Here is a 27888-nt window from a genome sequence, read left to right as displayed (position 1 = left end):
TAGGCATTTTGGTGACCTTTTATTATGAAAAAACGTGAGAAGAGGTGGCATAAATCTTTAACCAAGTGGCATCCACATGGACTCACCTGTAATCCTTCCAATGGCACTCACTGTTATGTCTTCCCATTTACAGCTCCTACCCCTTCCGATTTGGCAGGGGCCACATGGGGTGACTGCATGACCATTTCGGGGGTCTGGGCTGAACACAGATTGTCACAACAGATGTCCAATAAAGTGTATAGTATTTGCGTGCAGTTAAATAATGGAATGCCAACATATCAAGGCTACAAGCCAAATGACACAGATATGGATATTCCCAAGTGCTTTCTCTGGTGCTTGTATGTGTTGTGTGCTTCCTTAAAGCATCATAAATTTGGCCATACACTGAGAGATCCGCTCGTTTGGCGATCTCTCCCCAATATGCCCACCTTGAGATGGGTAATATCGGGCTGATCCGATCGTGGGCCCAAGGGCCCAACAATCGGATCCTAACGAATAGTAATGGGCGGTCGGATTGCGGGACCACATCAACGAATAGATGCGGCCGCGATCCGACGGGATTTTTCGTCCGATCGAGATCTGGCCAACTTTCGGCCAGATCTCGATCGGTGAAGCCCGTCGGGGGGCCCCATTCACGGGCCAATAAGCTGCCGACACTGTCTGTCGGCAGCTTTTATTGGCCCGTGTATGGCCACCTTAAGGAGCAAATGAGTTCCCCAGAACTATGTTTAAAGAATTAACTATTTGACTCTACCGTTAGGCTACATTTTCCAGACAGTTCTTCTGAGTTAGAGTCTATTATTTAGGAAACTAAGGGGCCGTTAGATGAATAAGAAAACTATGGCAACCATGAAGCATAAGTGTTTTCTCTATATTTTCTCTACATTTTAGATGTTAATAACTCCTTTTGCCAAAGCTCACATATGAGAATGTTTAAAGTGTAACTAATGCAGAGCTGATTCATACATACACAATGCATTCTTTGTCCAATCCTACAATGTCAAAGTTAGTTTGCAAAGCACAACAAGATAAGAGACCTTCTGAAGGACACAGTGAAATAGCAGTGGTAGCTTTGCACACGCACACCATCTGTATGAGTGAGCAATAGAAGTGGAGGCACAATATAATGGAAGCAAAAGATGTTGTATATAGTATTAATAGTACTGAAGATCATCTACTTGAAGAGTGATTCTCAATACATTTTTTATTTGCCCATAACATTTTGTTTGAGAATGAGAAACAAAACCAAAGCAGACATACACAATATTCTGTTTGAGTGGATTGCGTGGGAGAGTGTGCTGTGTATACAGTGGTTGCTTTTAATACGTTAGGTTATTACCTTGAAATGAGAATGTGAAAGGAACCAATAATATTATACAGAACTATATTGTTGTTTTTTCTATATGGCAAAATGGTTTGATAACTTATGTTCTGTAAAGCCATATGTAATTGTTGCAGTGTAGCACTTTAGGTAGCAGTTATTTGGCTCTGACCTGCAGAGCTTGCTAAATCATTTGTCACCCAGGGTTGACCAGTCTCCATTTCCTTCATTGTTCCATTGTTCTCTATTTATCGTGGACTATTCATATACCAAAGCTATGAGGACCATGGTCCAGTTTGGCATTACATAAAGCTAATAAGCACAATCAGTAGTAGCATTTAAGAAAAGGTATGAGAAATAGAGAGTCACTGTTTCAAGATGGGCCACAATGGTCCTTAATGATCTAAGAAGACCATTTTCTCTTGGTGTCACAAATAGCTGATCCTTAGCATGCTATCTTTCTCACTGGCCCCCAGATCCTCTGGTAGAGATTTTTGTGCAGATGTGCTTACTTCTTGTTGGACTTGATTCTGACTTATAGCTTTTAAACTATTTCCTTCTCCACCATCTGTTCTGACACTTCTCCCTTCTTGGGATATACCATTCACCCTGCTAAGTTCTTCTTGTACCTCATTATCTCCTCCTTTTAATGTGCCGTCAGCCACGCGGACAGAGGTCCTGCAGAGGACTCTTCGTAAGCCTCGCTGGAAAGGTCGAGCTAGGAGAGCATAAATAATTGGATTGAGACAGCTGTTTGCATAAGAAAGGGCTACCACAAATGAGTATAGCCCATAAAGCTTAGGACTTTCTGGCAGGGGCCACAAAAGATTGATAATGTTCAGTACATAAAAGGGAAACCAGCACAGGACAAATGCAGTGACTGTTAGAGCCACCATCTTGGTTACCTTTCGTTCAGGCCCCTGTCTACGATTTGGGGCTACTCTAACACGCTTTCCAGAAGACCGTACTTGGGCCACTATTAGTAAGTGGCAAATGCATATAACAAGTAGGGGGCAAAAAAAGCCAAGGGCAGCAGTGTACAGAATGAAACCAGTTCTCCAGATGTGTGCAGGTTCTGGCCACGCTATGTGACAAGTCCCAGTATTCCCTGGCACACCAGAAAAGAAGACAACAGGGAGGACAACTAGAAATGATAGGATCCACACAGTTACATTGACACATTTTGCCACCTTAGGTTTTCTCCACTTGGCTGACTGCATTGGACGCACTACAGCTAAATATCTATCAAAACTCAGAACGGTCAAGCAAAAGATACTGGTGAACTGGTTAACTGCATCTAGAGTCATTACAAGGCGGCATGCAGGTGAACCGAAGGGCCAGTAGGATAGGGCATTTTGGGCTGCAAGAAAGGGAAGACCCAACATGAAAAGGTCATCAGCCAGTGCCAGATTAAGGATATAGAGGGCAGTTACTGAGTTCTGGCCAGCAGGACTGCGCCATGCCAAGTATATAACCAATGTATTTCCCCATAACCCTACTGCACATACAACTAGATAGACAAGAGGAATCAGGAGTCCAGGAGAGGTCCCATTCTGATTAAATGAAATATTGGTATTAAGAGTTGCATTTAACTCAATGTAGGAGCTCTCAAGCAGGGTAGTTGGAAAGGTTGGTGTCATTCTTGGGTTAAACTAAACAACTAATGATGCCTCTTTATTTCAGAAACTATTCTTCTGTATATTTGCTTTCTCATAAGCAAACAATTTCATGCTTCCTCACTGAATTCATATTATATTCGCTTTAGGCTTTACATGTTGTAGGCTATTCCACAGTTCACAAATCAGTGTTTTAAAATGAAGATTCTCTGGTATCAGCGTTTTTCTTTTTGTGGCGTGTATTTTCATAAAGTAGAACACAGTATCCTTTGGAAAGGATTTAGCCTTGATTTCAAATAATGGCTACAGATAGCAGGCAAGCCGGAGCTGTGTACTGTGAGCTGCAAGAGGTATCTGTATCCTTTTATACTTCTTTACCTCTCCTTGTTTTCTCATTAAATAGTTGTCAGCATTCTTGTTAAAATTTCTTTTTTCAGCATGTATCAGCGTGATGACTTTGGTTTTCTTTTTAAATGTCTTTTACTCTCTGGAGGGCCTTATTGTTATTCTTTTCAGCTAATGTATCTCTGTATTAGCTTCGTTTCTGTAAAGAAAAAATGAAATACAAAAATATATAACCAAATGCAACATTCGGTATACAGCCATTACTTAAAGCAAAACATTCTACTTTTGTTATTTTAGTTAAATCTTTACTTTACTTCGCTTTACTAAGTTATGCACATATAAGGAGAACATACTTTAGCAATATGGACCAGTAACAGTAAACCATTGAAGGGTTAAATATAATGTACTGTTACCCACACTAGCTGGGTTGCCAGAGGCAGCCATTAAAGTTAAAGTTGGGCCATAGGGCGCACATTTACATAACAGATAAATAAACTACATAGGATACACTGATTTTTGTTTAGTTCTTATACAGGAAGGTAAACAGGAGGAACAGGAGGTAAACAGGAGGTCAGTTGTTATTCATGGATTTCTACGGAGCTATAGAATGGATATCATTCTCATATAATGGTGCCATGGTTTAACACTGTGCCCTAATTACATTTTAAAGTTTGCACCTTGAGGCATAACTCGTGGAACACCTATAGTGGAAACCTGAAAAGCAGCAAGTAGTGTTCTGGCTATTATGTCAACATCCATTCACTCCAGAAAACATTTTTATATTGCACAGTCCATCTATTTACCCAGTTTTTATTTTTACACTGAACAATTCCTTTAAAATGCAAAAACATGAGTGCTGCGGTTGCATGGAGCTAGGGAATCTGGCTCTTGGCAGGTGTTAAAGAGAAAATCTAATCCTCTTTTTGACATAAACTCATTTGTTTGGATTTATGTAAATAATAAGTACATATACATATCCATGACTTTATAAATCCTTCCAATCTGTGAATTCTGTAATCTGTAATCTCTGACCCGTATGAATGCTTTCCCAACTTCTTTTAGGTTCATAATGTCATACAACCCATTCCTCACCTTGTTCCATTATGAAGTGATGGATCCTAGGAGTTGAAGCCCCTCTGCTTTCCAGAGAATCTGTGCAAATTAGATGGACTTCAAGTTCCAGAATTCATTACACCACAATTGGACAAGGTGAGGGAGGTGAGGAATGACACTATGAGCCTAATGTGGGTTGGGAAATGGTGTGGATTCAGGTTTGTCTGTGGAAAAATTAATATTACTTTTATATTTATTTTTGGAACTTTTTAGAAACCTTATCTACATAAGTCCAACTGAATGAGCCATTTCAAAATGGGGTCTATATTTTACCTTTAAGTGGAAGCAGGTCATTGAGCATAGTTGCAACATTTGCAGAAGAAACTCCAGAGGACCCTAATGGCAAAAATGAACCCTTATATATTCCTCTAGGAATATTGCAACAGTGGTATTTGATTGTGTCACTAACATAAAACATTGGAACGATCCTGCTGCCTGTTTTTGGGGTGTTCAAATATTGGCTCCCGGATACATATTTTGTGATATTTTTATACGGCTAGAGATTTCTGGATAATTGACTGCTGATCTACTGAAAAAGCTTTTAGGTGGCCAGTTTGACACTTGCCTCACTTTGGCTGAGCCTTGATGTTAAGCTTTGCTTAACTAAAAAAACAGATTTTTACAATGAAACAGCTGACAGTGTACTTAGAGGACTCTAGGGATTTATGGACATATGGACTCCATAGATATTATATATACGAAAAGCTCATACAGGAGGAGGATCTCTTTTCTCTCCTTCCGTTCCTTTTCTTCCTTTCTTACCCCTATTTTTTTAGTTTTTCTTGTTTAAAGTACTCTTTTTAATATTGGCTTGTTCACAAACTGATGCAGTAGAAAGATGGTAATATGAAGATAAAATGTACAAAATACAGTTAAAAAATCCTAATATGGAGGCAAATATCTGCAAGAATGAATATTTAGCTACCATGATGTCAGCATGAGAGAAGCAATAAACACAGTGTCACACAGTCTTCTCATCATAAAGGATCCTGGATGGAAGGCCATTAATTAAAATGAAATTATTGTAGGTGTCATCAAAATGGAGGAGGAGAATGTAAAAAAAAAAAAAAGTAACACTACAATATGTCAAAGTGATGATATATTTTTAATACTGATAATTGAGGCTCCATTTACTTTTTAATGTATCTGATGAAAGAAATGATATTTTCATTTCTGATGAATTATTCTTAACAATGAAACTTGTCAAAGCAGGAGGCTGTCAGATAATTATATTTGTCGGAAATATTTGCTAATATTTTTCTGAATGGTTAAAGGAAAACCTGCACCATTGAATAGGTGCTGACGGCTTTTGACTGCTGCAATTATGTCCATTGAAAACATTTACAACTGTAATCTCCTGTGTTGCGCTCCGAGTCTCGAGCTCCTTGAAAAAATAACTATGAATGGCCTCCTGTACATGTACGGAAAACAATGGTCCCACGCATAATAATAATGGTTTACACTTAAAGAGACTCTAAGACAGAAATAGAACATAATACGTGTCTGGACTATAACTAAATCAAATGACCATGTTTTGCATTGACAGAATAAAACCAGCAATAATATATAAATATATAATTGCTGTGAAAATGGATAATAATGCTTTCATTCATAATATTATACTGTAATTCTGCAGGCTTCAGCTATGAATGGCTAAAGCATATCACAATCAATGAAAGGCTAGGGACTGGATTATAGAGGAGCAAGCTCTAGGCAATGAAGGCAGTTTAAGGATAAACTAAGTACAGTATATAAAGGGAACTCCAAATAGTGACCCCCCAGCTGCTATAAAACTACAAAGACAGCCAAATTGCCAGCGGTTGGATATGCCCGAGAACTAAATTTTCCTACAAACAAACAACTGCTATGGGTTACTAGACTTGGAACAAACAAAGTCAGTCTATGTACATGACAGCACAGAAACTAGCAAAATTAACAGTATTTAATAATCAGCCCCTTAGCATCAGCTTATATGATAGGCAGACCTACTTTTCTGCTTGATGATTCGTGATGATTCCTAAGCTTAGATTCTCAAAATGCAATTAGAAATCTGCAAATTGTTGTAATAGAAATCTGCACAAAACAGAACTAAAAAAAGTTAATCACAGCTTGATAGAAAATAAATTAGTAAATTAAAAAAAAAATTAAATTAATTAATTTTGAGTTTTAGTCAGTATTGGCACATAGGAAAAGAGGGGATTAGTACAGTACTGCACCTCTGACAGTGTGATGAATAATGAACATGAAGGCCAGTGGCAAAATTTAGGGTGTTATTTATCAAAATCTGAAAAATATCTCATTATTTTCTGAAAGCAACTCTGACCAAATCCGCATTGCCTTTTTTGCGAATCATACAAATTTTTCGGATATTTGCCTGAAAACCACAAAATCTTCAGATCATTGCACGAAACCCAGGATATCTTTTGGGATGTCTCCCATTGACTTCTATATGAACTTGGCAGGTCTGAGTCAGAGTACTTTTTTATTCTGACTTTTAACACCCTCTGGGTTTAATAAATTCCGAAAAATTCAAGGTTTTTTTTTGTTCCTCTAAAAATTTGGATTTTGTAGTAACAAAAACTCTTAACTGTTCGAGTTTTTGCAATAGTTTTTGCAATTTGGACTTACTTAATAAATTACCCTCATAGGGTCCAAGAGGGTCCTCTGACGTCAACAGTTTTGCAGAGTGGAGTGCACTTAGTTTCTAACAAATTCATCATGGTGGGCCCAGTTGCAAAATTTGCCTCAGGGCCCATAGGTGCAAGTATAGTTGGCTAATCTAATAAATGCAAAGTGTGTTTCAGTTTTAGTAATCCACAGCAGTCAGTCAAATGTGTTTTATTCATACAGAAAACCAGTAAAAATTCTAGTAGAACTACAGCTCTTGGTTGATTTGTGGGTTGAATGGTCAGCATTTAATAGCATTGGCCACTCTTGATATATATATATTTAAGAGAAGAAAATGTCTGTTGTGAATCGCGCAAGCTCATATATATATATAAACGTTGAGCAAAATAAACCCCTTTGGAAGTCCTGTGAGTGCCGTTCTTCTGCATTGCTTAGAAATATATATATATATATATATAATGAACCCTATTGATCTGGCTAGTGAAGATACTCAGCTCAGAAGAGAAGATGTTTTTGTATGATCTCATTTTAATATGATCAAGCATGCCAACCTATGGCATCTAGAACCATGGATGTTGTCTATTATTATGTATTCACCTTTTTGACACAATGTAAAAGCAAGTTCAGATAATAAATACTTTTGGTTGCCTAAATATATTAGTTTACCTGATGTCTTTAAAGAAATTAGTCAAATAAGACTTTTCCCCCCCAAATTAGCAATTATAATTAGCAATTAAAAAATCTCATGCATTATCTACAAAGCGGAGTAATACCAAATGATTCTGGGCTTACATACAAGTGATGAAAGACTTTTCTATAATCCAAGAGAGCATGATTTTTTCATGCATGTCATACATACCGAATAATCGCTTTTAGCCTGCCCATATTAACAATGCAAATCCATAAATGATGTATTGCCAAAAAGCAAACTCTATAATGGTTTTAATATGACGATGGATCTTTTTTTTTTTTTTTTTCTCAAAGTGAAATGAATAAGGAAGAACATTTTGTTGAACAAAGCCGTTTCTGTAATTTTAATGAAGATCCGTAAATATTGCACGCAATTCCATCCAGTTCACTGTAACAATAAAAAGCTGAAAAGAAAGGAGAGCCATTTCTGTGCCAGGCAAATTTCATAAATACTATTTATAATTCTGCAGGATTTGCCACTGTTTTATTACCGACTAGAGATAATAATGGCTTCGGGCCAAAACAGTTGGGAAGACGTAGTGCAATTAATGAACTGTCAGAACTCTCTTTCATTAACTTTACCTGAAATGCCTTCCGAACAAAACAACTGGCAGACACGTCATTTTAATAAGCTGGAAGAGTTGATCTATTTTAAGGGGAAAATACTTTTTTTTTCTGTATAGCTGATACAAGTTATTAAAGTGTGTGAATGGCTAAAAAACAACTCTGGGTCGAGCAATGCAGCTGGAAACTGGGTCGCTGAATGCAGCCCTGTTATTGCAGTCCGCATTTGAATTGTATACTAGTGGAGCAGCATTTTAGCTCCTTTACATGCAGCTTGAATGAGACAAGTTGAATATGGAGGTACTCCAGCTCTGACATAGAAGGCTCTCTGCAGATGTATTTGTATGATATCATTTTACTATGCTAAAAAGCAAACCCATGGAATGACAAGATCACCAAGGCAGATTGTCTGTTGGTTCCATGCTTTTTCTGTTCTATCCCTAACATCCCTGCCAGAACTTAAAGGACCAAAACTGAAAATAATTAATTACGATTGACGGGGCAGTCATTTCTATCTGCATTTCCTTTGAGGAGAATCCTTAAAGGGGTTGTTCACCTTTAAATTAACTTTTAAAGGGGCAGATTTATCAAGGGTCGAAGTGAATTTGAGGGAATTTTCGAAGTAAAAAAAATTCAAAATTCGAAGTAATTTAATGGATACTTCGACCATCGAATAGGATACTACGACTTCGAATTTACTTCGACTTCGATTCGAAGTAAAATCGTTAGAATATTCGACCATTCAATAATCGAAGTACTGTCTCTTAAAAAAAACTTCAACTTCAATAGTTCGCCAAATTAAACCTGCCGAAGTGCTATGTTAGCCTATGAGGAGCTTCTAATGCATTTTTCTGTAGTCGAAGTAAAATCGTTCGATCGATCGCTGAAATCGTTCGAATCGTTCGAATCATTCGAAACGATTTCAGTTCAACCGTCAAATTTGATATTCGAAGTCGAAGTACAGCCATTCGATGATAGAATTTCGAAGTATAGATAAGAACAAGTACAAGCTACTCTTTAATTATTACAGAGAAAAAGGAATACTTTTCAAAAAGTTGAATTATTAGATTAAAGGAAAACTATACCCCCCAAACAATGTAGGTCTCTATTAAAAGATACTGAGTAAAACAGCTCATGTGTAAAACTCTGCTTCATGTAAATGAACCATTATCATAATAATATACTTTTTTAGTAGTATGTGCCATTGGGTAATCATAAATAGAAAATTTCCATTTTAAAAAATAAGGGCCACCCCCTGAGATCGTAAGATTCACTGTGCACACATACAAACCACATGTAAGGTCACATGAGCCAATTAACAGACAGAGTTCTGCCTTTTGCTTCCTCACTTCTTCCTGTTACAGTTAGTGTTGTAGTATTTCTGGTCAGGTGATCTCTGAGGCAGCACAGATAGAGTCACGAAATGGTGGTTCAAGGCAAGAGATGTAAAAGGGCAATATTTATGTAAATATATATTCCAGTTTGGTAAGATTCTTTAATATGTCATTCAATTTGATATCAACTATCTGTTGCTTAAGTATTCATTTTGGGGGTATAGTTTTCCTTTAAATAATTTGGAGCTTTCTGCATGACAGGTATCTGGATATTTGTATTTACGTATGATGTATGCAAAGTTGGTTTTGGTTGTGAAAATTTTGCATAATTTTTATGAATCATGATATTTTATTATGATATTTTATATCACTTTTTAAGGCTCTTTGGGCCAATATTTTACCCAACCCAAGACATGGTGGCTGTTAATACAGATTAAACATGTACTGAACAGAAATGAGTAGAATATATTTTTTTTTCACAAAACCTGCATGCAATTAATTGGATTGCCAGGCAACAACATTTTAGTTTGCTTCATGTCTTTTTATTTGTTTAGATAACCACTTATCTATGAGACCTTTTAAGGCCAAGGTACAATTTTATAAAAGCAACTGTGCTTTGTGAGCTAAAATCTCTGCAGCCCCCACATCAGAGCAATTAGACGTGGAGGCCTATTTATCAACAGTCTCATTTTTGTGGTTCTAGAGGTTTTTGAAACCACAAACTAGACCCATTTTCTCTAAAACAATGATTGTACTGAAATTAATAAAATAATTTGAACTGAGAAAGCGCGAACGGAAAAAGTTGAATAAAAACACCACTTTTTTGAGTAGTCGCACGATAATCTAGAATATGCCATACAGTTTTGGTCTCCAGTGCTCAAACAGGACATTATTGTATTAGAGAGGGTACAGAGAAGGGCAACTAAGCTGGTAAAAGGTATTGAAAATATTAACTATGAGGAAAGACTGGCCAAATTGGGGATGTTCACGCTGGAGAAGAGGCACTTAAGGGGTGATATGATGACTATGTATAAATATATAAGGGGATCATATAATAATCTCTCTAATGATTTATTTACCAGTAGGTCTTTCCATCTGACACAAGGTCACCCATTCCGATTAGAAGAAAAGAGTTTCCGCCTAAATAAGGGGAAGGGTTTTTTTTACATTGAGAGCTGTGAAGATGTGGAATTCTCTCCCTGAATCAGTGGTACAGGCTGATACATTAGATTGCTTTAAAAAGGGGTTGGATGGCTTTTTAGCAAGTGAGGGAATACAGGGTTATGGGAGATAGCTCATTGTACAAGTTGATCCAGGGCTAGTCCAATACTTATGTTACTATGTTACTATGTAATAATTATAATAATTGCAATCCAGATAGCAGTTTAAAATACAGGTAGGAGGGAGGGAGCATAGACAGGCATATTGTTCAGAAATCACACCAATAAATAAATACAAAACATTCTAGCTTTTGTTTATAGCCAAACATTATACTGTCTTGTCAACTGTTTATTATTCTGGCCTTTGCTGCTGAGAAATGAAACTGCACGGCATTCAAGCGCCTGTTATCAACAAGCTCTTACAAGTCTCAAGGATATTTCTAGTAAGTGAGGAATTAACACAGAGACTACTGAGGGCAAAATGAAAGAGTGTATATTCAATGTGCATCTCTCATTGGCACTTGACTCTTTCTCTACCATTGTGTGGGATGGACAAGTATACAGTTTGAAATATTTATCTGAATCAGATATGTGTTTAAAGGGGAACTCCACAAAAACATAACTTTTTGAAAGTAAAGATAATTTCAAGCAACTTTGCAATTTACATCATTTAAAAAATATGCAGACTTTTTCATGATTTTTAATGGTTTCTGACAGCTCCCTAAGCTTAGCCCCCTGCTCTCCTGCTGATCTCTCTGACTACTTTGCTGAGCTGGCTGACTACTGTTACTTTGTATCAACAGCCATCTGTCCTTAGCCTGCATCCTCCAAACTCCACAATTCCCTGTACATGTGATTTCATTAAGAAACAGTGCAATGCCTTGTGGGTTATGTAGTTCCTGCATGCTGTCTGTAAGATGTGGAGAAGTTGTTACAATTTGTAACATCAGTGTTTAGTCCCTCCTTCCCTGTCAGGATTTCAAATGATTCAGAAAGTGAAGAACTGTTAAACAGCTGGATTTCAGCATAGAAAATTGCATTTATTCATAATTTTTAAAGAAACAGGTATCTGTGATGGGTATATTAGGGTTTTCTGTGTTAAGTGGGCCTCTTTATCAAATTTTGGTTTGGAATTTGGAGTTCCCCTTTAATTATTTTATATCTCCCTTATAAAACAAATAGTATGCAATGCAACTCACGTCAATCATTTATTAGTGCAAAAATAATCACAGCAAACAACATCATACATTATATTACAGGAAACAGCAAACATATGCAAAAAGGGACAACTCACATATGCAAGTATCTTTTATCCGGAAACTCATCATTCATTATGGGAAGGCCATCTCCCAAAGACTACATCTAATCAAATAATTAACATTTTTAAAACTGATTACTTTTCTACCTGTAATAATAAAATCGTACCTTGTACTTGATCTCAGCTTGATCCTTATTGAAGGAAAAACAATCCTATTGGGTTTAATTAATGTTTACATGTTTACATCTACATGTTTTTTAGTAGACTTAAGGTATGAAGATCCAAATTATGGAAAGGTCCCTTATATGGAAAACCCCAGGTCCTGAGCATTCTAGAGAACAGGTTCCATACCTGTATATATTTATATATAGATATATATATATATATATATATATATATATATATATATATATATATATATATATATATATATATATATATATATATATATATTGCTGCAGCAAGGAATAGCCTAAGAGACTTACTGCATATGGTGGCAGTACAGAGGGATGTATAGATGTACAATCAAATCAATCAGTCCCTAAAATTGTACATTTCTGCAGCATAGTTGTCATATTCTGCTGGGTTAATGAATGTTAAGGGAACATAAAATAACAGTATAGAATAAGAAATATATTGCCCATGGATATAGGAAATTGCCTATTGTTTTATGATGAATCTGCTTATGACATTTTGTACCAGTAAACATTGTAGATATGTAAAAATATTTGACTTTTGATGTACTTTCAGTTATTTGGATATAGAGCATACATTGAATTACCTGCATTAAACCAATACTGTGCTTGTACAGTAAATATGCCCCTTAGCCTGTGCTTTCATGTGAGTGGTTCTGCGTCTAACTGAGGGACTGAGGGGGCTTATGGGTCCATTTATATTCTATACTATTTCTCATCTGTCAACATCTACAGGTAAGGGAGCATGTATGTATAGATGGTAAATAGTGATGGGCGAATTTGCGCCGTTTCGCTTCGCCGAAAAATCTGCGAATTTCGCGAAATGGTGAAAAATTTGCGAAACGGCGCTGGCGTCTCGTTTTTGACGCCGGCGCCCGTTTTTTCGGAAAAAAATTTTTTTTGATGACGGCAAATTTTTGCCGCAAATTTTCACGGGCATTTTGCGAATTTATTCGCTGGCGGCGAATCGCGCAAATTCGCAGCGAATTCGCGCCTGGTGAATAAATTCACCCATCACTAATGGTAAATAGATTTGGTACTGGATAAATTCATTATGGGAGTGAAGCAACATGATACAGAAAGGTATGTCTGGTTGTTGGGGTCACTGACCGTGACAACCAAAAAAGACAACTGAATGTTAATCTTTAATTTAAATGTTCATTTTTAGAATGATGAACTACTTTGTAACTTGAAATTTCTTAGAGCTGCAGAAGAAAGAAAAAAGACAAAAACCCCACCTGCTACACCCCACTAAAATTGAGAAATGGGCAAAAACAACGTGCAAAATGGGACTGTTACGCTGCAGCACTGGTGAATTCAGTATAATGAGCCTTTGATATTTGGGAACTTTCTGGGTAGTTACAGCTGTAGATATTGATATCCCAAGGCAGACAGAGATCTGAGCTTTGGCAATGAGATGGCTGTCCCTGAGTTCCCCAGTCAGTGGGCTCCAGTCAGAATTCTGCAGACCCTAAATTCTATGTTCTCCATTCTTTTATGAATCAGCCATACTATAATAAATGTATTTCTCCCCTTGGGTATACCAGAGAATTCAAACGATACTCTCAGCCAAAACAGATGCAGAATACATTAAAACAAAATATTAAAATGACTTTCAGCTCCAAGTTATCACTGGTAAAACTGCTGTGTTTGCTTCAGACACAATGATATTGTTTATATAAATAAGCTGCTGTGTAGCAATGGGGGCAGCCATTTACGAAGAAAAGGCTCAGGTAGCAGATAGCAGATAAGCTCTGTAGAGCATAATGGTGTTATCTGTTATCCACTATTTAACCTGTGCCATATAGCCTTTTTTCAATTTCCACTATAGCTACACAGCAGCTTGTTTATATGAACTATAGTAGTGTTTTTGAAGCAAACACATCAGTTTTACCAGTGCAGGACAACATTACATGATATTTTCATTACTTTAAAGGAATTGTTCGGTGTAAAAATAAAAAGTGTGTAAATAGATAGGCTGTGTCTAATATAGTTAGTTAGGCAAAAATGTAATGTATAAAGACTGGAGTGACTGGATGTCTAATATAATAGAGAGAACACTACTTCTTGCTTTGCAGCTCTCTTGGTTTACACTGACTGGTTACCCTGGTTACCAGACAGTAACCAATCAGAGACTTGAGGGGGGGCACATGTGTCATATCTGTTGCTTTTGAATCTGAGCTGAATGCTGAGGATCAATTGCAAACTCACTGAACAGTTATATCCCATGTGGCCCCCCCTTCAAGTCGCTGACTAACTCAGAGTTATAGAGCTGAAAAGCAGGAAGTTGTGTTCTGGCTATTATGTTACACATCCAGTCACTCCAGCCTTATAAAGTTTTTGCTAACTAACTATATTAGAAACATTTTTTTATTTTGCACAGCCTATCTATTTACACAGTTTTTATTTTTACACTGAACTGTTCCTTTAAAACATGTTTCATGTTTTGGTGTTACTGGGTGTTTCACCTTTCAGTTAACTTTTAGTATGTTATAGAATGGCCAATTCTAAGCAACTTGATCTTTATTATGTATTTTGTATAGCTTTACCCTAGACCAAAGATCCCCAACCAGTAGCTCGTGAGCAGCATGTTGCTCTCCAACCCCTTGGATGTTGCTCTCAGTGGCCTCAAAGCAGGTGCTTATTTTTGAATTTCTGCCTTGGAGGCAAGTTTTGGTTGTATAAAAACCAGGTGTATTGTCAAACAGAGCCTCAATGTAGGTTGACAATGCACATAGGGGCTACTTAATGGCCAATCACAGCCCTTATTTGGCACCCCAGGAACAGTTTTCATGCTTGTGTTGCTCCCCAACTTCTTTTACTTCTGAATGTTGCTCAGGGGTTCAAAAGGTTGGGGATCCCTGCCTAGACTGAAATAGAATGAATAAACATAGATTCTATACTAGTGACATTTTGTTGCACAACCTCTTCCTGCTGCTGTTACTCTACTTTATGTAAGGTAGAACCCCCATTTTACATTTTTCAGGAAATAATGGTGTCAGGGAAATGGTTTCATTGTATGGGGCAAATTCACTTAAGTGCAAAGCGCCTAATGCTAGCGCAATACTTTGCCGATTTACTAACAGGTGCTGGCGTAAATTCGATCGCGAAGTGGACCTACTCTAGCGCTACTTCCCACCCTTACGCCAGGCGAAGTTGCGCTATGGCGAAGGGACGTAACTGCGCTAATTCACTAACTTGCGTATTTTATTGAATGTTACCTCTTGCGCCAGACTTGCCTTCACCACCTCAGACCAGGCGAAGTGCAAAAGAGTAGATAGGGATTGCTTCAAAAAAAGTTGAAATTTTTTCTAAGTCCCAAAAAACTGGCGTCTTTTACTTTTTTAAGGGCGATAGGCTGAAAAAGAGAGTACATTTTTTTGGGGGTCACCCTACATTTCCTAACATATGGCACCTAAACTATACAGTGGGCACATGTGTAGGGCAAAATAACAACTCTATTTTATTTTATGAAGCTTTTATGAAGCTTTCCCAGCCTTGTGTAGTGTAATGTATTTGCTGCCACATATACGTCCATTGTACTTTAACTTGGCGCCGTATGCAAATTAGGCATCGCTAGCGTAACTTCGCTTTGCTTGATGAAGTAACGATAGCGCAACTTCGCTACCTTTCGCTTCCCTGCGCGCAACTTCGGATTTTAGTGAATTAGCGGCACCCAGGAGAAGTACGGATAAGCCAACGCTGGCGCAACTTCGAAGGTAAGTAAATTTGCCCCTATATATCCAGCTGTAACTATAACACTTGAGGGAATAGCATTCTACAAACCGCTGACTAGTAATTTTGTTAATAAAGTAGAAAATACTTGTGCAATACTGTGCACTACTTTATATATTTGTAGAAAAGCTATATATATGGGTACAAGTAATTTGTGTAATATGTTTTCTTCCTTGTTCCCCCCTGGAAAATTTTCTGCTAACGCCCATGCTTTCCTCCTTAATTTAGCCTTCCATAGACTTTTCTCCTGACCATATTCTCTTTCTATCCAACACAAGGAGCTACACAAGGTATGACCACCTTCCTATTGTTTTTATCATATGTGCAAAGTTCACAAACAATCAAAACAACAGGAAGTGAAGATGAGCTGCAGCACCTCTTCACTTCCTTTCTGACGAAGTACCATGGCCGACATAATGCAACGGCGGATAAAGTAAATGTTCTAACATGGATATGGAGCTCAGCAGGGCACAATACATTTACAAGTAATCATATGAAATAAAGTTTATACAATTTTATTGGTACATGACATGACTCCCATTAGCTGAACTGTTACAGGCTGTAGTGATGAGTGAAATTTTTCACCAAGTTTCACCACGAAAATAGATCTAATGGGTGAAAAAAATTGTTGCGCGTCAAAGAAAAATTTTGTCGCCCATAACTTGCATTTGGTGAATTTTCGGTGAAGCGAAACGGGTCTCATTCGCCCGTCACTACTTCTAACTTCTTACAGCGATGGAAGCAGCACAAAAGGAATCTGGGCAGTGCATGGATAATGTGACTGACGTATTTCACAACCTCATGAAAAGTCTGCTCTCATTATCTCTTTAAACGTCATTCACATGCCAGGCTTTGTTCTTTATAGGAAATACCTCTTAGATTTGTGTATTCAAGATAATTAGTCATGAAATGATTTACAGCAGATAAAACATTGACTTGTTTCCAATAGGGATGAATAAAAGTATTAACAGAGAAGAGATTTAATTAGGAAAACTATCATCACATTTATGAATAAAATAAAAAAAAATTTCCTTAAACTTAGGCTTTATCAGTGTGCTAAATGTTGTTTATATAATCTTAAGACCTTAAATGGCTTTTCTCATGTTGAGATTGACTGACTATCTTCATCATCATCATTTATCTTTATAGCACTAACAAGTTACGCAATCCTTTACATTATATAATGAACAGGGAGCAAACAGTAAATAACAAACAAGTGTTTACAGAGTACAACAGGATTTACAGAGTACAACAGGATTTACAGAGTACAACAGGATTAGAGGGCCCCTATTTGAAAGAGTTTACAAGCTAAAGGGTTAGGGTACCATTGAGACATAGATTTTAAAAACAAATTTGTGAGTTATAATACCTTTATGACTGATTAATTAAGATACATTGAAGAAGCTTCCCTAAACAGGTGGGTCTTTAGGGAGCATTTGAAAGTTTTAAAGGAAGAGGGACCTTTATTTATATATGCTTGATAAAGGGATGTGGCCCTGAAACGTTGCACTTCTGCATTATTAAACGGCAAGGGCTTGCCCTGCAAACAAAAGTCTTGTGTGCTGGTAAATTTCTTTCTCTTGGCTATATTGGAGGTCGCCGGAAGCTCTATCATTTTGCACCAAGCTACTAATACAGGGTGAAGTGAGAGTGTGCATAGGCTTCATGCATTCCAGTTGCTCTATTTATAAGTGTCAGGGGATGCATTTGTGAACTACTCTGGGTGATTTCAGAAAGCACTCATTTCTGGCCAAAAGCATTAGCCTGATAGGATATCAAGTGTTTCTTCAAGGAGCACTAAGAGGCACTATTTTGCACTAGCACTTAAAATGTCCAGGGCCATTTACCATTTAGCGATCATCTTTTCAGGCATACATTTGTCTTTTGAGTTATTAAGGAGTTGTTTACGACTACCCTGGAGCCAAGTGGTAGAGCACTAAGAGACAGAAAATTGCTTATCTTGGTGCTCATTTAAGAAGCACTTGCATCTGGGATCTTGCTGCATTCAGCACATTGTGCAGGTGGTAAATACAGGGCTCTTTTTCACTCTGCACCCACATGTGCTTCCTTACTTGCAAGTCTGAATAACACGTAAATTATGGGCTGGGAAGGGGATGACACACCCGAAGTGTCTCCCCCATCCCTGCACAGGTCCTAGTGCTCCATTCTGGTGTGCAACGACTCACGTCCAGTTTGCACCTGTTTGTTGCCCTTTGTACCTTGTCTCACTGTCAGGGAAATGAACCTGATAATTATTTTAAAATTACTGTCAATGTAGTGGTTTACATATACATTGCACCTATAAAAAAAAAACCAGTTGCTCCGCAACTTCACATGCAACACTGGAGGAGCTTTTACCCAGGACACCAAGGAAACCAAATTTTGTCATCTCAAAAGCATAAAGACTAATATTTGAAACTTTTGATTTGAACAAGATAGTCTTAAAGGGAATGTCAACCCAAAAAATAAAATATTGCCTCATAAAAGAAAACATAATTCTAAACAACTTTGCAATATACATTCATTACACATTTTCTATGTTTTTTCAAGTTATTTGTATATGGATTGCTATTGAAAGCCCTGATGGGCCAGACTGTTGATACAATGTAAGACAAGGCAGCTGATTAACAGCTGATTAACAATTAACCTGTTTTTGCTGGGGAACTAAGGGGCACATTTACTAAGCTCAAGTGAAGGATTCGAATGAAAAAAAATTCGAATTTCGAATTATTTTTTTGGGTACTTCGACCATCGAATAGGCTATTACGACCTTCGACTTGAACGATTCGAACTAAAAATCGTTCGACTATTCGACCATTCGACCATTCGATAATCGAAGTACTGTCTCTTTAAAAAATACTTTGGTAGTTTAAACCTACCGAGGTTCAATGTTAGCCTATGGGGACCTTCCCCAGCACTTTTCTAAGGTTTTTTTGATCGAATAAAAATCGTTCGATCGATCGATTAAAATCATTCGAATCGTTCAATTCGAAGGATTTTATCGCTCGATCGAACGATTTGTATTTGATTGATCGAAGTATTTGTGCTAAAATCCTTCGAATTCAATATTCGAATTCGAAGGATTTTACTTCGAGGGTAGAATTCGAGGGTTTATTAACCCTCGAAATTCGACCCTTGATAAATCGGCCCCTAAGACTTTTGCAAAGTTGTTTAAAAAGTAACAACCTGGAGTTAAGCAAATGCTGCTTTCAGTAACAATTGTTTTTACAAATAACTTTAAAATCACTGAACATTTTTAATAAATGTATATGGGAAAGTTGCTTAGAATTATGTTTTCTTTTCTTTTATTAATTTTTTATTTAGGGGTTGCAGGTAAAATCTATGTAAAAAATAGAACACGGTCCCTGTAGCAGTCAGTACAACCCCACCAGTGACTTTTGTTTATGAACCCTAAACTGCCAGGAATGGACATTTATCAATTGTTGTGTAAGGTACTGAACAAGCCCTATGGTGCATATTATGGCAGTGAGCCTTCTCATAATGACTTAACAAAAGCTAACTCCCCTCCTAGTACCAGTATATCAGATTTGCAACCATAGTTGCCTGTTTGCACAACAGAGATATTAAATACGTTTGATAAATTGGATTTTAACTATGTCTGAATGCATTGCTACACTGATATTCTGCACACTACTATCAATCATCATTCCATGTATTGTCAAATAATAATAATGATACACAATGCAATTTGGCTTAGCTGGAGCTCGGCTGATCTGGCTGATTAAAAATCGAACCTCCGCTGTGGGTCACACATGGTCTTTTAAAGAGTTAAACGAACGAGTGACATTTGACAGTTCAATGGGCTAATATTTAACTCTGCAAATATGGCCGTCCTCTTGGGTATTGACGGTTACTATAGTGATGTCTTTGTTGGATACGGGCCTTGTGAATAATTGCATTTGAGAAATACCTTCTATAGGAGATGTTTTTCTTTTTCATATGAGACCTTTAGTGTTGGAGCACCAAGGCCATAAATTACTTGAAAGTCAGTTAAGTTCTATGCTTCAGGACACATATTAAATATCCATAACGAAAGGCTTTGATAACACAAATGCTTGTTTTAGAATATGGATACTGCTTTCAGGAAGAGATCTGCTTTCAACAGGAGAAGTAATGGTGAAAATAGAAAAACAATTCTTTCAGTTAATGTATTAATTATCCAGATTTTTGTTTTATTCTTTCTCAGTCAGCTCACATTGGCTCTAGAGTCCCCTGTACCATGCCACCATGTGACTAAACGCTGATAAATAACATTCTTATGTTTTCTTATCTGTAACCTTGCTACGGTGGGCAGATCGATGTCAGATATCCAACATTATGTATAATTAAATAGAAAGAAAGAGTAACAAGTGGAGTAACAGAAACTCTGCAGAAATATACAAGGGCAAATTTTTAGAAAGGCACAAGTTGAGGAACATACTGAACACAGTTTCAAGGACAGATGCAGAATAACACGCATATATGTATATGTATTTATACAGGCACAAAGATTATGGATTCTAAGGATCTTTTCACAAAACAAACCCATACAACCAATATTAGTTCTGGTAGCACAATGAGATAGATTTACAAACTCCTTCCAAAGAGGAAAATGGATGTTATGCAGATTTATAGTAAATGATTATGCACTGTATTCTCACTTCCAGCGCAAAGAGCCACATGCATCTGCCATGCAGCTAGGGGGCACTTCAATCGAAACATTCTTTTTTATGTTGCAAGAACTAAAAGGCATAAAAAGCTGTATAATGAAAGTCATTTTCAAATTGAGCATGAAACCCAAATTCTGTTTTTTGCTAAAACATCCATACCTCTTTAAAATGCATTTAAAATCTCAGCTGTCAATCACATGTTGCCTGCCCCACCTCTATGCCTTAGGCGTAGAGTCGGGGCAGGCAACTACTTTCACTTTCCATTTTGCACTTCCTAGATATCACTGCACCCCTGACACCAGCCTTCCTCCTTACTGTCTAGAATTGTGTTGCCTGGGCATGTGCATGAGGATCCCCATTCTGGCACATACACTAGACTTTGGGGTGGTGAAAAGCTTGTCTTGATAAAAATGCCTTGCTGTAATTGTGAATTCTGAAACTGAGTTAAAAATAAGATTTGAATCATTTATATAGTATAAGTAACATTTAGGGGCACATTTACTTAGCTCGAGTGAAGGAATAGAATAAAAAATAATTCTAATTTTGAAGTATTTTTTTGGCTACTTCGACCATCGAATTGGCTACTTTGACCTTCGACTACGACTTCGAATCGAATGATTCAAACTAAAAATCGTTCGACTATTCGACCATTCGATGGTCGAAGTACTGTCTCTTTAAAAAAAACTTCAACCACCTACTTCGCCACCTAAAACCTACCGAGCATCAATGTTAGCCTATGGTGAAGGTCCCCATAGGCTTTCCTAGCTTTTTTTCATCGAAGGAAAATCGTTCGATCTATGGATTCAAATCCTTCGAATCGTTCGATTCGAAGGGTTTAATCGTTCGATCGAATGATTTTTCCTTCGATCGTTCGATCGTACTAAATGCGGTAAATCCTTTGACTTCGATATTCGAAGTTGAAGGATTTTACTTTGACGGTCGAATATCGAGGGTTAATTAACCCTCGATATTCGACCCTAAGTAAATGTGCCCCTTATTGTGCTTTATTAAAACAATAGAACATAATTTGGAATCATTTCTTAGGGTGACAGGTCCCCTTTAAATATTGACCCTGTCTACATTTATATTTTTATAATGACCCCGTAGTTTTTTTGTGAGTAGGCACATTATACTGTTCATACAGTATAGCTGTTTTGAGTTGACATATGTTTACTGCACATGCATTTGTCTTCCAAGTCTCTCTTAAATGTGTGTACTTAAATGTGTGTGTGTGTGCATGCACAACCAGAGTGTAATTACAACCAACCAACTGGGCCACCCTGCAAAAACTAAATCTTCAGCCTGCACTCTGGTCTCCAACACCGTTCTGGCGTCTGCAGCATGCTTCTTTGTGGTGGATGGTGAATCTGAAAGGGGTTGTTCACCTGTAAATTAGCTTTTAGTATGATGTAGAGAGTGATAATCCGAGAGCATTTGTGATTTGTTTTAATTTTTTCATTATTTGTAGTTTTTGAGTTATTAAGCATTTTATTCAGCAGCTCTCCAGTTTGCAATTTCAGCAATCTGGTGGCTAGTTTCCATGTTACCTTAGCAACCATGCATTGATTTGAATAAGAGACTGGAATATGAATAGGAGAGGTCTGAATAGAAAGATAAGTAACAAGTAGCAATAACAATACATTTGTAGCCTTACAGAGCTTTATTTTTTTATGGGGTCAGTGACCCCCTTTTGAAAGTTGGAAAGAAGAAGAAGAAGAAGAAAGAAAATATATAAGATACTATAACATACTAAAAGTTAACTAACCCACCCCTTTAAGGCACTGGTGAGGGGACTACCATACATTAGATCCCACCATTCTGCCTCCTTCATTTTTAGGGTCTAATGTATGATATTTACAACGGTGCTGTGAAAAGCTTGATGCTTCACTACAAAGGGGGCACTTAGAGGTGGCAGATTAGCTGGATATTATCCCACTGTTACTATAGGCACCATCTCTCCCTACTATACCTGCTATCCCACAGTCACAGTCCCTTCCCAGAGACTATTATCCCACTGTTACTATAGGCACCATCTCTCCCTACTATACCTGCTATCCCACAGTCACACTCCCTTCCCAGGGACTATTATCCCACTGTTACTATAGGCAACATTTCTCTCTACTATACCTGCTATCCCACAGTCACACTCCCTTCCCAGGGACTATTATCCCACTGTTACTATAGGCACCATCTCTCCCTATTATACCTGCTATCCCACAGTCACACTCCCTTCCCAGAGACTATTATCCCACTGCTACTATAGGCACCATCTATCCCTACTATACCTGCTATCCCACAGTCACAGTCCCTTCCCAGAGACTATTATCCCACTGTTACTATAGGCACCATCTATCCCTACTATACCTGCTATCCCACAGTCACAGTCCCTTCCCAGAGACCATTATCCCACTGTTACTATAGGCACCATCTCTCCCTACTATACCTGCTATCCCACAGTCACACTCCCTTCCCAGGGACTATTATCCCCACCGCTACTATAGGCAACATTTCTCTCTACTATACCTGCTATCCCACAGTCACACTCCCTTCCCAGGGACTATTATCCCACTGTTACTATAGGCAACATTTCTCTCTACTATACCTGCTATCCCACAGTCACACTCCCTTCCCAGGGACTATTATCCTACTGCTACTATAGGCACCATCTCTCCCTACTATACCTGCTATCCCACAGTCACACTCCCTTCCCAGAGACTATTATGCCACTGCTACTATAGGCACCATCTATCCCTACTATACCTTCTACAGGTACTACTAACATAAATCTCTTCTATGTTTCTTACCTTCTACTCATACTTCCTGCCTACAAAAAAACACTGCTTTGTGGGGCCCAGGGTAGATAATTTGTCTTAGACACACGCAACTGTTCCAGCTTTAGGGAAAACACAAACATGCAAAACTGTGGGTATAAATTGTGACATGTACTACCTTGTCCATGTCACCCACAGAGCAAGAAGACTTAAGGGCTCAATAGCTATGTGAATGAATTACTATTTGCTATGTTTTTTTAACCTAGAATTCCAGCAAAACTGCACCTGATGCTGGAGGCACAAATATTGTGATATCGCTACTGAATAGTGCACTATTGAGAACATTTGTTGCACCTCCTGAAAGCATGATAGCACATTTCTATAAGTTCTGCTTGTGAAAGTAGTCCAACGTCTGCTTAGGGCAGGTATTAAGTACAAGGCTCCCTTGTGCCAGTGAGCAATGGTCCTTGCCCTGATTTGCCATGGTACATGCCACTGGTACAGCAGATCACAAGTAGGCGCAAGCAATAACTACAATTTTGCATCCATTACTGCACTTAGTACTTCTACTCTATGAAAAATAAGCCATATATTGTAACAAGCAATGTTAAAGGAATAATTGAAAGCACCCACACACTGTACTGTGCCAAATAGAACTATAAAACACAAGGACATGTGTATACAATGGGCCGAGCAGAGCCACACAATGATACACAGCTGCACAAATCCTGCTATACAGTACTCGTTTCTACTTTTCATTATGCAGAACAACATATAACAAAATACTACGTCACAAACAAAGAGCGCAGGTATGGGAATGATATACAGGTATAGGATCAGTTATCTGTAAAACCCACTATCCAGAAAGCCTTGAATTATGTGAAGGCCATCTCCCTTAGACTCCATTATAATCAAATAACTAAATTTTGTGAAAATGATCAACTTTTTCTTTGTAACAATAAAACAGTACCTTGTACTTGATCCCAACTAAGATACAATTCATCCTTATTGGAGGCAAAACAATCATATTAAGGTCTTTTAATACTTTAATTATTTTTAAGGTATGGGGATCCATAATATGGAACAATCTCTTATCTACAAATCTCTGGATTATGTATAACAGGTCCCATAACTTTATTTAATGTATACAGGTATGGGAGCTGTTATCCATGATCCAGAGTTTTCTGCATAAGAGATTGTTCCGTAATATGGATTCCCATACCTTTAAATAATTCAAATATTAAAAGACCTGAATATGATAATCCAGAATACTCGGATCTAGGGTTTTCTGTATACAGGATCTTTATATAAGAGCACCATGCCGCTAATTAACAACATTTTAAAATGCAAACAAATCAGTTGGATTATTTTGCCACCAACATGGAATTCTGTTTTCTTATCAGTACAAGATAGTGGATTTACTTTTACAGAGAAAAAAGCTACAGGAAATGGCATTCCTGTATTTTGGAGCTTTCAGGATAACGTATCCCATACCTGTAAATAGGCAGGTCCATGCACACCTGAGACAATGTTGCACACAAAAAGAGAGAGATTTATAATGGCAAACAAAAAGAATAGGGAAGGATATATATATATATATATATATATATATATATATATATATATATATATATATATATATATATATATATATACACACACACACATATACTATAAGGGGCACATTTACTTAACTTGAGTGAAGGAATAGAATAAAAAATACTTTGAATTTCAAAGTATTTTTTTGGCTACTTCGTCCTTGGACTACGACTTTGAATCGAATGATTCGAACTAAAAATCGTTCGACTATTCGACCAATCGATAGTCGAAGTACTGTCTCTTTAAAAAAATCTTCGACCCCCTACTTCGCCACCTAAAACCTACCGAGCATCAATGTTAGCCTATGGGGAAGGTCCCCATAGGCTTTCCTAGGTTTTTTTGATCGAAGGAAAATCGTTCGATCGATGGATTAAAATCCTTCGAATCGTTCGATCTTACGAATGAAGGAAATGCGGTAAATCCTTTGACTTCGATATTCGAAGTTGAAGGATTTTACTTCGACGGTCGAATATCGAGGGTTAATTAACCCTCGATATTCGACCTTAAGTAAATGTGCCCCTTAATGTCACTGGTGCGGGTACAGTAAGTGCCACACACTGGCAGAGACTTCTGCTGACACACAGACTGCCACTGAGCACTAATACATTGTGTCAGACATAAACCAGCAACGTCTGCTTCTCTCTGTCTGTCTCCCGTGTGCCAGTGCAGGCGGATATATCACAAGTACTGGTGAGTTTCTAATTGAGTTTCTAATTGAGTTTCCCTATGGATTGTCTGTGAGATACATACCTGCTTAAGCACAGTTATGCACAGGTGTGTCAGCACATGCATGTCAGTACTGGACTCAGTTACAGCTCACAGGTAGGCAGGGACAGGTGCTCCTTGCAGCAATGGATGTTGGATCTGTCTCATGGCTAAAGGTATTCTCTTCTCTCAGTTGCTGCTGCTGTACTGCTCATTCTTTAGAACTCCTATGCTTGCCTTAGTCTCCTTTCCCCTATCCCCATTCTCTTCTGTCTTTCTCGATATCTCCGTATCACAGATTTGCCTGTCGGTGGCACACAGGTTGCAAACCAATCAGGGACTGGGAAGGTGGAGAGAGGGGGAGTGAGTGGGAGTGAGGGAGAGAGAGAGATCTATAAATACATGGGGGTAGAGAGGAATGGACAGAGGATAAAAGTGAGAATGAAAAAAGGAGGGAGAGGGAGAAGGATGCAGAAAAGGGGAAAGATGGGTTTTTTTTAACTCTTCCAGGGGCAGCTATCCTTAGCATGCCAATGTCATTCCACTGGAGAGACATTGAACTCTTTAATACTTGCATTTAGCTTTTGCACACACACCTCCTGCTTGCTAACTTTGTCTTCTTGAAAGTGAGGAATATTCCTCTCCATACAGTTGTTTTCTAATACTCAGAATGGAAACCTATAAAACGTAAGAGTGCAAAGAGTTAATAGCCCAATGTCTCCCCTCTTTCTGCGTCATTCCCCCTCTGCCTCATTCATTTTTCCGCATGCATCCATCCTACTTCATTCATTTGCTTGCTTACGCTCACTCGCACAGGCAACAGCCACTCTGTAGGTTCAGTGCATTCCGACGCATTGCAAGCTAACCACTAAATCAAATGCCTGACAATCCTACACATTGTCTCTTTGGTGTCAGTGTTGCCATCTTTTTTTTTTTTTTTTGTAACACAGCCACTATGTGATCAACAAAAACACACTTCACCGGAGAAAGACAAAGTACAACAACATATTTATTTCTATTTCAAACAGAATAACAGCAATGTTTAGAATAAAAAATGCTTAAAGCTAAATATGTGGGGATAATGTGACCAAGCAAAGGGGTGTATTGTGGGTGCATGTATATGGGGTAAGAAGGAGGGTTGAGTTGTAACCATTAGGGTAGCAGGTCCAAGGTGTATGAGTGTCTTCTGGAATTGATGGAGGAATCCAACATTACTGAAGTGCACAGGAAAATTTGATGAAACAAAACTAAAGAAGAAAGAATAATAAATTAGAAAAAGACATTCTGAAACCAGTTTTTGACTAAATAAATATGTTAATATTAGGAAATATTCTTAACCATTGGGTCAGGACCCAAATGTTAGTCACCAAGCCAACAGCAACAAAAACAATTCAACAAGGAGCAAGTGCTTTTTAAGTAAGCTCACTCTCTGGTACTCCTTGCGCTTTAACACTTGCACCCCGGCAGTAATGTAAATGATCCCTAAAGTCTTGGGTTGCAGTGCTGAATCAGTGTGGATCCTATCTAAATAAATTTACCAAATTATTTTAGGTTAGACCTTCAAACAAAGTCAGGGGGTACATCATGTAGGACAGCAATATCAGCATGAAATATTGAAGCAACTCTGTTCAATAAAGCTGCTTCTTGACTGTCCAAGGGCCACCAGTCTACTTGTCCAGAAAGAATCTTGCCATCTCCCATAGACTCCATTTTATCCAAATAATCCAAATTTTAAAAAATGATTTCCCCTATCTGTATAATAATAAAACAGTAGCTTGTACTTGATCCAAACTAAGACATTATTAATCCTTATTGGAGGCAAAACCAGCCTATTGGATTTACAGTATTTATTGTTTAAATGGTTTTATAGTAGATTTAAGGTATGAAGATCCAAATTATGGTCTGTTATCCGGAAAAACCCAGGTCCCGAGCATTCTGGATAACAGGTCCCATATCAGTACATCAGTGTTATAGCTTCCTTCAATAAAGTTATTACTTTCTAGGTTTTACTTATGTTTGTCAATGTCTTCACGGAACAGTAACACCAAAAGATGAAATCGTATTTTAAAAAATATAATGCACTTCTTCCCTGCACTGAGTTCACTTAAGAAAAACTACTATAGTTTATATAAAGAATCTGCTGGTGTAGTCATGGGGCAAGCCATTCAAGCTGGAAAAAGAGAAA

The 27888-nt window shown here is 37.8% G+C and overlaps 2 protein-coding genes across 2 annotated transcripts in view; both read right to left on the bottom strand.

The window, feature by feature from the left end:
* Positions 1–1541: 1541 nt before the first annotated feature.
* On the bottom strand, positions 1542–26084 carry sstr3.L (somatostatin receptor 3 L homeolog). The gene is made up of 2 exons (XM_018258899.2): positions 25749–26084; positions 1542–3481 (listed from the first exon to the last, which is right to left on the bottom strand). Exon 2 carries the CDS (start codon positions 2959–2961, stop codon positions 1750–1752), a length of 1212 nt encoding a protein of 403 aa, XP_018114388.1. The 5' UTR covers positions 2962–3481; positions 25749–26084; the 3' UTR covers positions 1542–1749.
* A 610-nt stretch (positions 26085–26694) lies between these two features.
* rac2.L (Rac family small GTPase 2 L homeolog) overlaps positions 26695–27888 on the bottom strand; it is a gene marked incomplete at its 5' end in the record, with an annotated part of 28324 nt that continues 27130 nt past the window's right edge. The window contains 1 exon segment of the mRNA NM_001092288.1: positions 26695–26950.

This window comes from Xenopus laevis, chromosome 4L (genome assembly GCF_017654675.1).
Source record: "Xenopus laevis strain J_2021 chromosome 4L, Xenopus_laevis_v10.1, whole genome shotgun sequence".
Lineage (NCBI taxonomy): Eukaryota > Metazoa > Chordata > Amphibia > Anura > Pipidae > Xenopus > Xenopus laevis.
This window is presented reverse-complemented; position numbering and strand designations above follow the sequence as displayed.

What these genes read in the sequence shown, in the direction of transcription:
- sstr3.L (XM_018258899.2), bottom strand. Translation starts at nt 2,961, where the DNA reads ATGACACCAACCTTTCCAACTACCCTGCTTGAGAGCTCCTACATTGAG.